The following is a 16823-nucleotide window of genomic DNA, read 5'->3' on the forward strand; positions in this document are numbered from 1 at the left end:
CTCTGCCAGAACTCCCTCTGTGTCAGGCACAATGAAACCATAATATTAGCTCTAGAATCACATGATAGACAGAGCATGTTGAAAACCACTGTCTGCAGATTGACCACCCTTCCCTCCCTTTCCTGCCACTTCTGATCTCTTCTTCTCTTTTTCTGTGCTTTGCCACAGAAGCACCAAAATAGTCCTCTTAGCTTTGAGGAAAGCATATTTTGATGACATAAAGCTAAATGGCTGCTTTGTCTCGCAAAAAAAGGGATGTGAAAATGGGGAGGACTTTTTCTGGCTAATGGCTCTGGCTACTTTGCCTGCAGCGAAGTTGGCAAGGTCTCTCAAGGCTACACCAACAGGAAATTGCATTAATCCAGAGCTGGGCTGAAGTAATTCACTCCCTTCTTTATTCAAAGCTTTGCCAGGGTTTCGGTGGACCACCTCGGCCGTCCTGGTAAGAGAAGAACAGGAGTGGGAGGCCCCGGGGCCTGACTGAAACCTCCCCTCCATGTGCTCCATAATTGGTTTAATGACCATAATTATCTGCTGGGGTGCATGTTGTGCAGGGGACGATTAATGGCCTCCAAAACATATGCAGACAGGCGGAAATTAAGAGAGGGGGGCTGCTGAGACAAAGAGTAGCTCTGCAGCAAAAAGAGCCAAAGTCGCAGAGAGAGATGCATCCTGCTGAGTGAGAGAAATAGACTATGACGCAGCGCTTTTTTTCCTTCCTCATGGGAATTTTGTTGCTGTTAAATTGTTATATTAGCTTCTTAAGCTCCTTTGATAGAAAAAAATAAAAATAAATACATGAAAACAAGGAATTAAACTTTTAGTTGAAATACAGTGATCGTTATTGCCCAAAAGTTATGGTCATGATGGTGAATTTCACTCGAGGGCTGCAACTAATGATTTTTTTCCCCATGTGATTATTCTGCCAATGATGTTTTCAATTAATCCAATTATCATTTGGTCTATAATATGTGAAAAATGTCCATCACAAAGCCCCAAGATCACATCTTTTACCAGATATTAGTTTGCTCTTACATAAGAAAGAAAAATGAAGAAAACCTCACAACTGAGCAGCTGGTCCAAGGGAATGCTAAATTACACCTACTTTTTTATTTCAACATTCTTATCTCTGCCATACGGTTTGCACTGCTTCTGCATTACTGTTTATACAGTATATGGCACCAGTCTGACCTTTATACTGTAGAAATTGTATGTTTGTTGTTTAACAGTATTTTCAAACTCACATACCTCGACATAATGGCTTTATGTTTATGTTTGCTTATCTCTGTTTAGCTCTGCTATCTGTGTTTAGATTTATGTCTATATATGTATCTTCCTGTACATTTGTTTCCAGCTCTCTGACAACCCAGCCCCATTTTTTATGGGGTGAAAGTGCCCCCATACTCCCGTGCATTCCGATCCATGACTACAATGACAGTGCAGAAGACCTGGAAATGCTGACCAATCAGAGCATGAGGGGGGTTTAAAGAGTATCTGATTCCCCAAACCACTTTTTTTGATTGAAAAGTCATATATATGGGTGCTAAGTAGTGTTATTGATTGATTCAAGTGGAACTCTTGACATTTCATTACAAAGCATTAAAATTCTACATGTTGTGTTTTAAATATGTATAGTGACTGCCCTCTAAAGGTTGAAACTGAGCTATTGCAATTGAATTCTGCGATTGGCTGACCTTGGTAGTGGGAGCCTGCTTTCATCCCCAACCAAGCCCCTTGTTGCCGCCCCGTCGCCACTCTCTCATCAACCAACTAGTAAATGTTTGTGCAGGGGGCAGGGAGGTGCTGTGGATCAAGAGGCAGCACGGTTGGTTGACTGGGTGTGTCTTAGCTCTCCTCCCAGTCCTGCTTATTGCTGAGACTGAAGCACTCAAGCCAAAAGTGGGGGGTTTAGTTATTCTTAAAAGAGACGAGCACTTTAGAGGAGTGTTTCAGACAGGTGGTGAACACAGGTGTTCATGCACAGACAGTATGAGTAAAATAAAGTGTTATTCAAACATTAAAACATGTAAGCATGTAAATGTTTTGGAAGAAACACAGTTGACTGGTCCAGTCAGTTTTGGGCCAGACCTTTCAGACAAACATTTTTAGAATGCTTTTAGCTTTAATATGGTAAGAATCAAATTGGATCATGGGTATGTTTTGTCTAAATAATCTAGAGCTGGTCTCTGCTGGTGCAGTTTGATGTTTTTTTTTCCTTGCTGAAACCTCCTGTAGCACCTTAAGACCAGCAGCATCAAGATGTTTATAGGCTCTTGTAAAGTCAGATCTGTGAGAATTTTTATGTGTTGAGTGACATCAGTGGTGCCATTAGCAGGAATATGGAGTGAATTAGTGCGGAGTTTTAAAATATACAAAGAGTCTGCAGAAAGACAAGGCTTATGTCAACAGCAGCTTGTGTTTCTGCTCTCCACTCTTCCTCATGTCGCCTTGCACTGACATCAAACAGATCTCAGCAGCAGAGTTTGGGAAAATGCTAAATGCTGGTAATAATTATTTGCTCCTCACTGTCTCATTAAATAAGTTCATTAAAGCATTTAGTTCCAGCAGCTTAGCTTGTTTTTACACAGATTAAACCGGCAGAGGAGCTTTGGCAGCATTCAGAGAGTGTAATCTTGGATCAGGACGTATAAAATCTTTTAGCTGAGAATGCAGTGAAAATAGGAAAATTGAGGGGCTTGGAGGAGATTTAGGGAGCAGAATGATCTGCAAAAGCCCTGGAGTGCTGGGGAGAGGAATAGCAGTGGCGGAAAGACGCAGGAAGACCAATATAGACAGAAATTGGAGGATGTGTTTTCTGGTCAGGAACCCGTTGCTAAAATTAGCGTGGATGTAAATTCCTCAGCGTTGCCGGTTTTCAAATCGGCGCATGACACAGGGAGCTGCCAGGAGAACATAAAACAAAACAAAAAAAATAAAACTGGAAGGGCGGCGGTATAGGAAGAGGTCATACATGAAGAGTGCCATGGTAATGTTTTCCTTCTTCATTATTTCTTTTCAAATTGACCTTCGCCCTGAGAACAAAGACATCTAAGAAGCCACAAGAAGGAGGAGAGAAGCTCTGAAAGCGAAAGCCGCGGCCCCCACACACAACAGTCAACGGGGGGAGGCTCGGGCCCTGGACGCCAAGCCTTCAACACAATCACCACACATGCTATTGTGGCCTGCAGTAAAGCCCTGGTATGGCTCAAATCTCCAGCTAACCCCCTCCCAACCCCCCCCTCACCACCAGCCCCCACCCTTCTCTGTCTCCCCATGCATCCCTGTCATTTACAGTCCTAATGACAAGACACAAACTTCCACACATTCAACCCCCGCAGAGCGAGGATAATCACATTACAGCTGACGACAGGGACATAAACCAAACTTCTGCAGCAGTCAGTTTGAACGTACTCAGACGTGGATTTGCATAAATCCAAACAGTACAGTCAGCAGCTAAACCGTATGGCTCTGCTCCTCTTTTTCCATCAAGAAAAGAAAAAAACGGAGAAACACTAAGGATAGATGGAGATGGAAAATAGTGCAGGACTTTCTCAGTTTACAGCTGCCGCACAAAGCCAGGACTATTTCTAGGCATCCTATTGGTTTAACAGCGGCAAAAAGTACACAGCCAGCTGTAAGTCAAGGACTCAAAAGGAACTTAGTGTCAGATTCAAGTTCCCATGCTCCATCTGTGTTGGGTTTTTTCTTTACTTCTCTGTTGACCCTCGGATTAATTCAATACCTAAATATTGACATTCCTCTTTCTAGTGTGTGGCTCTTATCTGAGGAATGCATTTACGCCTTTGTCACTAGCATCAATCAACCAAAGCTGATAATTTTCAAAATGGGAGGCGCCAGGGACTTCCCTGCCACTGCAAGGTCAGAGCAAGTGAGATAAGGTAAAGTGGATCTGTCAAGGTGAAGCTCAAAGTGAACACGGGGCATGTCTGGACTTGAATCCTCTAGCTTGAACATTTACATCATAAAACATTCTACTTTTTTTTTTTTGGCATTCTCACCTTTATTTAACAGATGACGGAGTAATCTGGAAATGAGACAGATGGGGGTATGACATACAACAAAGGTCCCACGGCTGGAATAGAACCCAGAATGGGTTGTGGTGATGTGGCATGCTCCCAAGGCAATCCTTGGGTCTTGCAGTCTGATGAAACTTGCCACTAACGCAACATTTGACGCTGACATTTACACGCTCCCCTGCTTGCCCACTGTTATGCTGCATTCCATTGAAGGTCAGTCATTGGAAGTTCCCAAATGTAATGTCTGACCTCTGATCTCCGGTTTAGGGGCTGGGAGAGAGATATAAGTGTAGGTATTGAGAGAAGTCGGCATTACATCAGGTTTATTTACGTTCTCTGCGGTTACGTTTACGGATCTGGGTCAGACTGACAGACATGCCATACTCCAGTGGAAGGTTTATTACAGCTTGGGTCTTATTTTTGAAGTTTTGACTCAAAGTCTTCTGTAAAAAAGACCTATAATAACCCAAATTATCAAAGATTTAAGAAAATGATGTGAATAAATGTCATATTTGGTAGCCTAGTCTACCAGTTTAATTTTCCACATACGAATGTGTTATTTAGGTAAAAATGAAAATGCAATTATCCCATTTTCATTTTCACAGCACCCGTATAGATGACCATATCAAAATAAAAATGGAGAAGTTGTTTGACATTGAAGTTTTAAAACTTGTAAATTAAACCATTTATCACACAAATCTATTTTGATAGATTTGTGGTCATGCAAGGATTATGAGTAACATGAAAAGCATGAAATTATTATATAAGAACAGGCTTTGTGCATGGTGCCATAATGATGTCAGAATTCCAGTATGAAAGGTCATCCCACTGATTTTTATAACATTTTCTCAAAGCTGCGGTTTTCTCCATCAACTTTCCGCCTAAGGGTCTTTGAGAGTGCCATTTTTCGTGCTTGAAATATATTAAGAAGGCCTTTCTCCTGCCAGTGTTCTCCACAAACTATGACACTGCATGTGACAGTGATGGACAGCTTGACATCCTAAAAAATGAAGCCTAAAATATTGCTATCGCCCCCTAGTGGCTTGCTGCAGTACCGGTAACATGAGTCTGTTAACACTAACAAAGGCTAAAAAATAACATAAATTTGGAAGGAAAATTAATATATCAAATAATAATATATTATTTAGGATACAATATTAATGTTATTTTATTCTATTTTACGAGAGCATCTGGCCCTCACAGTGTCTGCCAAGAAAAATTCTGGCCCTTAGACGCATGTAGGTGACGACTCCTGCTGTAAAGTCACAGTCGTCTTGATGACACTCTGTATCCTGCCTTTTTTATGACACATAAAAGATTCAAAATTCATGAGTGGGTTATTTACTGACTTATATTTTAGACCTTTGCAAGAACAAAATGTGAAAGTGTGTTTAGCGTTTGCTCACCACAGACCTTATTTCAGGCATCTAACCAAAAACCCTTTTAAAAAACCCACTGATTTCAAGATGAGGGAAACGGGAGTGCTAATAGCTAACTCATCTCCAGGTTTTAGGACACAAGGTATTTAGTTTGTTTTATTTGTTTGTTTGTTTTGAAATTGTTTTTCTATAAAAAAGCGTGTTAAATTGTATTGCCAGAGGTATATATATATATATATATATATAGCATTAGACCTACCACCCTCAAAGATAAGGTAAGGATTTCTTTTTTTAAAAAAATCAGGGGTTTTTTTTTTTACAACTGCTGTGAGAAGAATAGGCTAGCTTGTAATGTTGTTAATATTGTCACACTTAATTAGGTGTTAGTTCTTGTCCTGTGTCTTTTCTTTTCCTTTTTGAATTTTAAATCATTACTCAGAAAACAGTTGAATGGGAACTACAATGGCATGCTGGGAGAAAGAAGCATGCCATCATCTCTCTTGACCCAGATGAGCCTATCATTCCTAATGAATAAAAAAATGGTGTTTTGTCTTTGAAGACAGGCTGTTTTCGCTGTCTTATAAAGAAAAACAAAATAAAACAGGGTACATCATCAGTTTGGTGCATTTAGATATAATTCAGCAAATGGGTAAAACATATTCATGTAAGAAAGTCAATGATATAGCCTAGTTATTTCCTCTAAATAAAAAAAAAACATAAAATGCATTATTTTTTTGCAGTGAAGACCATGAACTATTATTTGGTAGCCTATCATGCTTCCTTGTTTGGGGATTAAGTGGGTGTTTTCAAAAATAAGATGCTTTATTCCTTCCTGTTTCTCTTTAGCATGTCACCTCTTTTAGTTAAAAATAAAAACAACAAATAAATATTGATTTGTAATTTCCTTACCTTTAATGTAATCAAACTAATGCACTCAGACAGTTTTTATCACGGGCAGAAATAACCCGTAAATCCGGAAGTGATAGTAATTCCGGTTATAACCGTTTAAATAAACAGAACGTTTGTGGTGTCCATTACTTCCGTATTGTGACTTTAAATTTCCCATGATCCCTTGCGGTTTTTTAATGTTTTAATTCAATAATTAGTTGCCCAATTCACAAACAAGAGACGATCTTTTTTTTAACGCGCAAACTAGCGTACCCATTAACGATTTTTTTTAGCGATTAACGTAACGAGGGGCAATTTTAAAAATTTGGTGACAACATGACCATGGATACATTTATAAACGTATGATATAAATACTGCGCGATTATCTTTATCTATTTGGACATTCAAAGAATATGCTCTCCGAGCTGCGCGCTGAAGACAAAGCTCCTCACGGCTGCTTGGAGGTTTCTCCCCTGACTTAGACCGACTGTGCCCTGATTGACATGGCAGGGAGTGCCGTGGTTGACATCAGCTTGGTCACGTGTTTCAACACATACCTGCTGGGATATTCGGTTGGCGTTACAACTGGGTTTCAGGAGATATGATAGTGGTGATCACGGATACAGACCGTTAGCGTCACTGGTAACATGGGATTGTAAGTACTAATGGCGAATGGGGCTTCATTCTCAGAATGAAATTTTACACTTCAACACTTAATTTATTTTGGTAATTTGGTAATTAGCTAATGCTAATAAGCTAGCTTCACAAAATGAAACATTACTTAGCAACACTGGTTTATGGTGGATTCAAGATGATATTTCACAAATATCTACAAAACAAATCTATCCGTGGTTGGGATTGATTGCATAACCTATTTCACAGAGGCTGCTTTTAAGATTTTTTTTTTTTTAAACAACACATATTTAGGACAAAATATGGATGGATGACATTTTTCTGTTGACCAGCGCAGGCATTAGCATAGCATGTGGGATATTTCTGTTGGATTCCGGAGTATTGTAAAGCAGTGGATGTCAACTGGTTTTCCCCCCCAGAATATTACTGATTTCAGGAATAGTCCAGTGAGGATGAAAAAGTATGTTTCTATTTGGGCTGGGTGATAAATCGATTTTATCGATAAATTTGAATTTGTGGTTCAGGGCGTGTGGTTCATTTTTAAAAAAAAAAATCAGTTTCGATTTTGCTGCATTAGATCTGCATTAGGGCACCAATGTGTCTTACTCTGAGATTCACGAGACCATGAGCCCACAAACGTCCGGTAAAAAGCAGTCCACATCAGCGGAGACATTTTCCTGCTGTGTGCCGTATGACAGGACAGCGACCCGCTGCAAATCTGCAGTGTTTCCCTACAATGTTAACGAGACTAGAGACCCCCGCCAGGCCTGAACGTTAGAGGGGTTTGCGTAGGACGGCAAAGTACACCGTGTATTTCCCCTCAGGAGCTACAAGCAAACTTGCCAAACCTCACGATTTTCCCGGGACACCTCCGTTTCCCCTGCCCTCTCCGGTGTCCTCCCGGTGTCCCATCTCCCTGTATTTCCCCCGATTTAGAGCCCCCGACCCCGCGCGCGTAATCTCCACGGAGGACCGGGGGTCAAGTCCGCCCTAATGTACGAAGGAGGCGAATCTGACGGAGCATCCAACGGCAGCTGGTTAGAGAATAAATACCGAAAATGCACAAAAATACTTTTTGTTTTGTTTTTATATAAAGGTGCCTGAATACAGACTGTGCGCCAGGTGCGTGCGCGCATTTGGATACTAGAGCGCAGCTCGTGCCACATATTCCTGTCTGAGCCAAAGTAAATGAGCCCAGAGATTAATTTTACTATTTTCAAAGATTGACAAAGAAACACCACAGCTGGCTGATCACACAGCTGATCGACAGATCCATCAGAGCAGACTGAGAGCAGCAGTGACAGACCTCATCCAGCTGCTCTCTGCTGCTCTCCTTCTTATCAGGGGTGGATTTAGTGATTTGGGGGTCCATTCTTCATTAAATCCAACTTTGACTGTAACGCAGCAGCGGAGTTCATGGGAGAAGAAGTTGTGATGTCAGACAGCAGGTCATTTCCCAAGACAGGCCACAGTCTCTGTTTATTAAATACAAACATCTGTTATTTGAAGTTTACTTTCATTTCATGCTTTAATATCTTGTTGATTAGAGAATATAAATCTAAAAAATGTAACTGCTGACAGGGAGATTCTGTGTGTTTTGTACAGTGTGTGTGTGTGTGTGTGTGTGTGTGTGTGTGTGAAAAATGAGCTAAAAAAAAAGATAAAATCACAGACAATGAGGCGACAACATCTGACAAAGTTGTTTTAACAAATAAATGCCAAATTTAAAAATTAAAAAAATAAAAGTGACCTCAGTAGACATGTGCATGTGTGTCTGTGTTTAAGCCTGAATATCAGTGTTAAGGTCTGAGTTTTAGCTGGAACCAAAGAAGCCGAAAGCCAAAGTTGAGGCACTTTAAACAGTTTATTTATCACACGAACAAAGCCATGAGGTGGCACGGACACAAACGGCTCGGAGGGAAAACAGGGGTCTTGAATCCAGGAATGAGCAGCAGGGAGCACACGGGGAGCAATCTGGAGAAGCAATGATGACTCCACAGGAAAAAAGTCCCAAAAGGCAAAAACACTAAAGACTGAGAAAACTGAGAGCTGTGGCCAGTGACTTCACAACTGGGCATTACAATCGGGCACTGGAGTACTGGGGAGACCGGATATATGAAGCTGCCTTGATTGCAGTGAGATGAAGGACAGGTGTGCTCCTCTGGGTCCAGCGGGAAAAGGTGGCCACGCCTACACACACACACATACACACACACACACACACACACACATATAGAGAAAAGCAACAAGGGGAGGGGAAAACACAGATGACAGGAAAAACACAGGCAAAAACAAAGAACTAAAAAATATCACCGATGTGATATTCACTGTGAAAATACTCTAGTAAAAGTAAAAGTCCTGCCTTCACAATCTTACATAATTAAAAGTATCTAAGTTTTCTGAGCAAAATTTACTGAAAGTCCCAAAGTAAAAGTATTTATTGTGCAGTAAAATGTTCCCTGTTAGTGTTCTACTACAGTACATATAAAGTTTTTGGATTAATATTACTGCAGCATTAGTGTGTGTGTTATAATTTACTGCTGTAGATGTTTAAGGCTGTGCTAATCTTATCTCTTCTATATACTGCCAGGTAGAATTATCTACAGCAGTGCATCTTACTATGTGAGATCATCATATGTTTGAAGTGCCACTGACCTGTGAGAACCATGAATCTCTAAAAAGTCAACTTTTCATTGTATCAGAAAAACAACCCTGTTTTCAACTTTGTGACGCTGCATTTTCCAGCTGATCGCAGAGGGTATTTAAAGAGATTATTTGGCTTTAGGGGGAGAATTTTCTCATTGTGTAAAGGAACACTTCATCCTTCTTTTATCAGAATAGTTATTAAATTACCCCCTGAGATGTGGTGTAGAAGTATAAAGTTGCATGACATGGAAACACTCAAGAAAAGTACAAATACCTTGAATCTGTACCAAAGCACAATTCTTAAGTAGCTGTACTTAGTTACATTCCCCACTCCTGGACCGCAGTTTCCCCTCTGTTGATAATGAAGCGCTCACATGCTTATTACAGCCAACCAACTCTGGAATTAAAACCATCCAGCAGCATTATAAGGATATCCAGGTGGAAGTATAAACATCCTGGCACTGTTTAAAACAAATAGAGCATTCCTCTGCTCTGTTTTGCATTAATCATACAGCAGGCGTTTGCCAAATTCAATTTAGGACTTTATTGCTCCACAAATGCAATCTCAAGATCACAGAAATAATTCAGAAATTTAAAAAAAGGACATTAGAGCTTTTTTTATTATTATTATTATTATTGAGAATGAGAGCACAACCTTCAATTATAATCCCAGCTCAATGTTTATCAGCATAAATAAATAAAAGTAAAAAATAAATAGGCTATTAAATACAGTATAAAACAACAGGCAAAAGAAAGGAGTTTGTTTTTTTTTGTTGAAGGAACTCTCAAAATGTTTGGAAAGGCAGCCAAGGTAGAAGACATTGCTTTGGAAAGTGATGGGAACTTAGAAAAATAATCAATTTGGTAATATAGAGAAATCATACAAAAATTGTACAAAATGTAATTGCAACCAGTAAACCAGAGTAATAAAAAAACAGTAAAAATTCAAGTAAAGGAAGGTGTACATCAGTAACACAATGATTTGCAGTCATCAATTAAGAGCACTGGGGAAACTGTCCGCTTTACACTTCCCACTACACTGGAGAGCTGCTTCGTTCAAACACACAGAAGCAAACTCCGGCTAATTTTCTAAAAACAGGCACTTTCAAATGTCTTTGAATGTCTGGGACGAGCTGCTTAATCGATAAAGCATATAGTTTCATCCCCTCAACATGTTACTCAAACCAACAAAAATATGAATGGATAATGGTATAGCCTCTAATAAACTAAATGAGACATTGAAATTGCAAACCAAACTATTATTAAGTATGAAATCATTTCAACCACATCATCATCATTAACTCTTTTTTTTCCTCCCGGGCTTTTGCATTTTAGGCAAACTTCACCCTTTGCCTCTTCATTACCGGCATGCTAAAAAAAACAGATAGATTGCTTTCTAATTGCTTTCATTCACACTATTCATCAGTTCGATAGTGCGTAGGTTTTGTTTTAACATTTGGGGGGACAGAAAGAAAATTGCGGGTTTTGGGGGTCCTTGCCAGAAAATTTGAAGGGTCAAACATTTAATTTCCTGCATTCTGCTGATTGTTTATGCACCACTCTGCATCAGTTTATAATGGAAATATCTTACTTTAATTTTTTACCCCCATTAAATATTGAGGGGCACGTGCCCCCTGCATCCCCCCTGAGTCTACGCCTGTGCTTCGATACATTTCATTTTCATTCAAGATTTTGTGTGTAATCGCTCTTTTCTTGCCATTTCTGAACCATACCAAGACAATGAGATTCTTGATCTAAGTGCGACATAAAAAATTTGAATCCCAATGTTTTTGGTAATCTATACACAAAGAGTACCTCATATATATCCTCTCTCTTTCATATAACATCGCTTATATGATTATAGCTTAATTCCTGGAGCCAGCAGAAGGCCAGTAACAACACCAGGTCCGTCTGTGTTTATACACCTAAGCAACACCGTCTCTTTAACTCTGGGCCAGCTCAAGCTCATTTCAGCCCTCGCGACAACGTTCCATCCTCATCGGTCAGACAGGAAGTGGACCAAAGTGCCAATTACAGGGAGACGCTGTGACATCAGGCCCACGCAATCACACTTACTGCGCTCCCCTTGTTTGTTTGATACTGGATGCAACAAGCTCAGGGTGCAATTTTTGTAAAGCCGTTCCCGGAACTGGCTTGATTTTCATGAAGCAGGAATGCGAAATGAAGGGGGAAAAATAAATTGTAACTGTACAGAAAGCATGGATAATAAAAATAGATATCTAAATATACAGAGTCTACTTGATACATCTATTGTCGTATATTTGCTTGATTCCCGTGCGGATAAGATGAAGAAATTAAAAAATGTACAGTAAGTCAGTCCGATTCAGTCGGCCCCAATTGTTGGCGCAGTTTCTTGGTCCTGCCATTCTGAGGCCGTCCCTGCAGTTTCGCTCTAGCTCAGATTAGAGTCCAAAGGGCCGCCTGCTTCAGTGCCCAAATTTAAATTCCCTTCGTTGTCTGGATCACACTGCAAAGACGCTCAGGGTGCTGGTCTGGTCCTTTAAACCCAAGATGCTGTAGGCGATTCTTTTCAAATGGCCGGGCAGCCTCACCCCGATGTTCTTAATATCCCTGTAAGACAAAGAGACATGACAGAGTATGAGTAGAGCTGGATTTAAACTCTGGACTCATTCCAACACTTTTCATGCACATCCTTCCTGTCTCTCAAGCCTTGTAGTAATCACTGACTCATCCAACGTGTTCAAATGCCACGACTCAATTCAGCTCTGTAGCCGAACCAGTACAGCAAGGTGGGGTGTGTTCCAAGTTAGTAATCTGCCGAGGTTTCAATTTATCTTCGACATTAAAGGATAATAACTGGGGGTTTCGCTCTTCACATGATGCAAACCTGCAAACGCTCTGAAACACAGCAGCCCAAAGTCAAAGCCTTAATTACAGCCTTAATTACTTAACGAGGATTCTCCCCGTTGACCATGAATCACTTGTCTGGCAAGCAGAGGGTGGGTCGTAAATAACTGCTGGTTTCCCGAGAGTGCTACCAGATGCCCTGCGATGGAAACATGGGGCCATGAAATCACACCATTCTGTATGACAAATACTTCAAAAGAGTTTGTCGTCTGCTTTACAGTCTGCCCATCTTCCCAAATCAGACCGAGATACCATGGCAGAGGAAAGGGGGGGGTTCCAAGTGGCTGGTCATGCGGTTAGGAAAAGCTCTGGCCCTCATTATTGCCCCAAAACAACTTTATATAATGTACTTCACTCTGCCTTTTTTCCCCAAAAGGTTGAGTCTATTTCATGAAATTGCCCCCTTTGTGCTCCTGCACATCTGAGAAGATCCAATTTCCTTAAAGTACCTCGTGATAGGTTCAGGGGGGACATTCTGAGCGCACCTCTTCAATCTTTCTAGAAGTACAAATGTATGTACCGACGACGGGGCTTCAAATCTCATCCATCTATTTCAGTTCCTTAATCCCCCTCTCTCTGCTCCTGCTCCACAGGCTATTCTCTCCTCTTCCTCGCCTCCTTTAATGTTGAAGAAGCCACAAAGGCCTTTGCCCTACACAGGCAAAACTGGTGGTTTTCAGGGCTCTCGCAAAAGTGCTGCCCAGGGCAGTGTGTGTGTGTGTGTGTGTGTCTGTGTCTGTGTCTGTGTGTCTGGGGTGGGGGGGCGAATGGAGAGAGGAAAGAAGAATAAGGCCTGCTGCGACCACAAGCCACCACCACCAGCCTACCACAAATGAGCCCAGTCCTTCGCCTTCTCTCCATTACTTTTTCCATCTAAAACATTTCTCAAGTTGTAACTGAGGTTGGAGATTATATTGTGTGCAAACTATTCAGCTGGCTGTTAAAACATTTTTTAGTAAAAACAAATGCACAAAATACAAGGAGGGAAGTCCATAACAGAATTACTCATGGGATGGAAAATATCTTTGAGCAACATGTTGGTTACAATTCATGGCATAATTTGACAACAAAATGTCCCCCTTCTGGGCCAAAAACATACTCAACAAGTACATAAAATAAATATATCAAAACTTATTATGTGGCGCCACCAAATCTGAAATCTGAAGTCCCACTCACTCATTCTTCATCTGCAGAACCTGGTCCATGGTGACCACGCCGGCGCAGGTGAAGTTCTCACTGTACTGACTCATCTTGATGGACTCCAGCCACTCAGACACCGACCTAAACGGGGACCCGTCTGAGCCGCTGGTGCTTGGGAGTCGGATGGATACGCTGCAAGCAAAGAAAAGTAGATCCAAATGATAATAATCAACAGGCTTTCCCACAACAAAGGTGTATGACTGAGGACTGTAATTACAGCGCAGGAAACCAGTTGGTGATAAAAACCAGTCGGAGCAGTCGGGGCAAGAGCCGGTTAAGATATGAACGCGACAGCCTTTTGTCCTTTCTCACCGTTTCTGGCTTTAATGCTCCCTCACAAAAGCAAAAATATGCATTCATGCACACAATCGCATACAACAAAGCTTTAGTAATTCCCTGCCAGGAGTGTGTACACACATTTCTTTCATTAGCCTGGCAGGCAAGGTATCAGTATGTCCTTTTAATGCTTTAAGTAGAACATCTTAAAGCTATTCCCTTTCTTCCACAAACTACCCTAAACACTAGGCCCATTTTTCAGCTGACATAAATGGGGAGCTGCTGCTTTTAAGTATTTTGTAGCAGTCTCAAGGCTGTTGAGACAAGTCAAGTTTTAAGTCAGGGGAGACCAACGCCGGGGTGTGGAAGAGACCAGATTACCGCAATGTCCCTGGTCTGATTCCAGCCTGCATGCCATACCCAAAGCTGTCATAAAATGACAAGTTTTTTTTATTTCCTGTCAGAGTTGTTAATAGTGTTCTTACATAGCTTAAACCAATTCCTGTCAATACAGAAGCCCAATAATTAAATGCTGACCACAATTTAAAAATACAGTTGTTTCTTTTCAGGCTTACAGAGCTCTTTCTAAAGTTGAGAAAGGTTCCGCTTCATAAGGAGACCACATAATTTTGGGTGCTCATTATCAGGGTTTTATGCCACTTACAGAAGTATTTCACTGCTGGAAAGATAGTCTTTTCATAAAACTAGGCTGTCTGTGCAGCAGAAAGACACAAATACTTTTGAAATTGGTGCTATATAACTACAGAAAACAAAAAAAGGGCTGTGGGATTTGCTTTTGCTCATAAGGTAGAAAACCTACAACTACCAGAGTGCACTGTGCCACACAGGACCAATAAACACTTCCACTGGTGGGTGATGTAATGCAAGCTTGTCCATTTTAACAAATGACACAATATGGCGGCAGGAAGGTAAGAAACAATCTTGGATTACAGTTAGACAAACTTCCAAAAACATTTCAAGCAAAAAAATAAGCAAAGCAGTAAAAGAATCTTGGTTTATATTTGATCAGCACTGCTTTGTTTTACTGGTTGGTACGAGTTTGAGAGAGAGACGTACTACCCATGTTGTCCTGATAAAAAGCTGGTTCCAATTCGGTTAAGTATCCCATTAAGTAAATACCAGAACTAACCAAAAGAAAGACAGAAACTCGAAATTACATTAATATAAGAAGTGTTGCAAAAGTTTTGTTAACAAAGCTGTGTCCAAGAACTGATTGCTGATAGTGGCAGCTACTGAAGGGTCAGCACTACAAAGTATTTATTTGAAGCACTTAGTCTGGTATGTAAATAAACCTTACCGCGGGTCAAAGTCTGCGATGGTCTTCAGGGAGTCTGGGCTTCGCAGCAGCTTGTCCAACAGGTTGACAATGTCTCCGAAGCGCGGCCTCTTTGAGCGATCCTGGAGCCAGCACTGCAGCATCAGCTGGTAAACAGCCGAGGGACAGTCCATTGGCGCCGGCAGCCTAAAAGCCTCATTGATGGCCTTCATCACCTGTGAAAAGGTTTTCAAGTGACTGATTAGATCTTCTTTCACTGGTAGGTTTCCTCAAATCTGTGTTCACATTTCTAAAAATAGCTTTGAATGGAAGAATGTGGCTTTGACAGAAAAAGCTCTGAGAAAAAGTCTGTAAACAGAAATTACTACTAGAAACACTGAAACATACCTCGTGGTTACTCATGTCCCAGTAAGGCCTTTCGCCAAAGGCCATGACCTCCCACATGACGATGCCAAAACTCCACACATCACTAGCTGAGGTGAACTTCCTGTATGCTATTGCCTCTGGAGCCGTCCAGCGAATGGGGATCTTACCTCCCTGTTAAAAAAAGATTCAAGTTAGAGACAGAGAAACAGGAAAAAGGACTCAAGCGACATGACCAAGGCGCATCTTTTTTGCTTAAAGCTCACAGGATGTCCCATATCTACTTACGCTTGTGGTATATGTTCCCTCAGGATCATCCTCCAGCACCCTGGACAGTCCGAAGTCTGACACTTTACACTCCAGGGTGTTGTTGACGAGGATGTTGCGGGCAGCTAGGTCACGGTGGACGTAGCTCATGTCAGAGAGGTACTTCATGCCTGCAGCTATGCCGCGCAGCATGCCCACCAGCTGGAAGGAGGGAAACTCGCCATCATGGTCCTAATGGGAGAAAAAGAGCACATATTTGTTCCAATGTTGTGACCATAACAAAAAAAAGACATGACTGTACAGACTTAATTGTTCTATTCCAGATCAGACAATCAATAACACACACCAACACAGTTGGCAGTGATATATTTTCCTGGTTGGTTTGCGTTTTGTCAAAAAACACAAGTATTACATGATTACTCGGATTAGTTGAGAAGATGTAGGACGAGACATAGCTAATTTTAACCTGACAGCAGCTGCATAGTACATAACAGCACTATTTATGTAGGGTGCCTAACAATTGAGCTGACTTTTTCACTGAACAATTCAATCGTTTCTTAAATGTTCCCTTGTCTTACCCGCTGCTGTGGCTATTAAGTTACGCTATCACACCTGGATCAACATTAGTTTTCTTGTGATGCATTCAGATAACTCACTAGCATTTAAATCTCTGAAACCTAAGAATATTGATTTTTTTTTTTTCAAAGCCATGGGTGAAAAAAAACATAATGAGCAACTTAGCAAGAAATGTCCTGCAAACTGGGGAAAGATGTCCAGGAAACTATATTTATAATTCTCTTAATTATATATTTCAAATTGTGTTGCAAAAAGGCATGTTTTTAATACTTTCTTGCTTCTTTATTTTTTATGTCTCATATTACAGTATTTTTTTGTAACTTTTTTTCTAATTTCTTGCTAATTTTTGGGCCATTTCTTGTTAAGTTGCTC

At 40.9% G+C, this 16823-nt stretch overlaps 1 protein-coding gene across 1 annotated transcript in view; it reads right to left on the minus strand.

The window, feature by feature from the left end:
- Positions 1-10103: 10103 nt before the first annotated feature.
- epha2b (eph receptor A2 b) overlaps positions 10104-16823 on the minus strand; it is a 28723-nt gene continuing 22003 nt past the window's right edge. Inside the window, exons 13-17 of the mRNA XM_042491153.1 lie at positions 15897-16106; positions 15633-15782; positions 15267-15460; positions 13649-13804; positions 10104-12175 (exon numbers count right to left, since the gene is read on the minus strand). Coding sequence (XP_042347087.1) covers positions 12067-12175; positions 13649-13804; positions 15267-15460; positions 15633-15782; positions 15897-16106 — 819 coding nt within the window. The 3' untranslated portion in view covers positions 10104-12066. The remainder of the gene's footprint in view (positions 12176-13648; positions 13805-15266; positions 15461-15632; positions 15783-15896; positions 16107-16823) is intronic.

This window comes from Plectropomus leopardus, chromosome 8 (genome assembly GCF_008729295.1).
Source record: "Plectropomus leopardus isolate mb chromosome 8, YSFRI_Pleo_2.0, whole genome shotgun sequence".
Lineage (NCBI taxonomy): Eukaryota > Metazoa > Chordata > Actinopteri > Perciformes > Serranidae > Plectropomus > Plectropomus leopardus.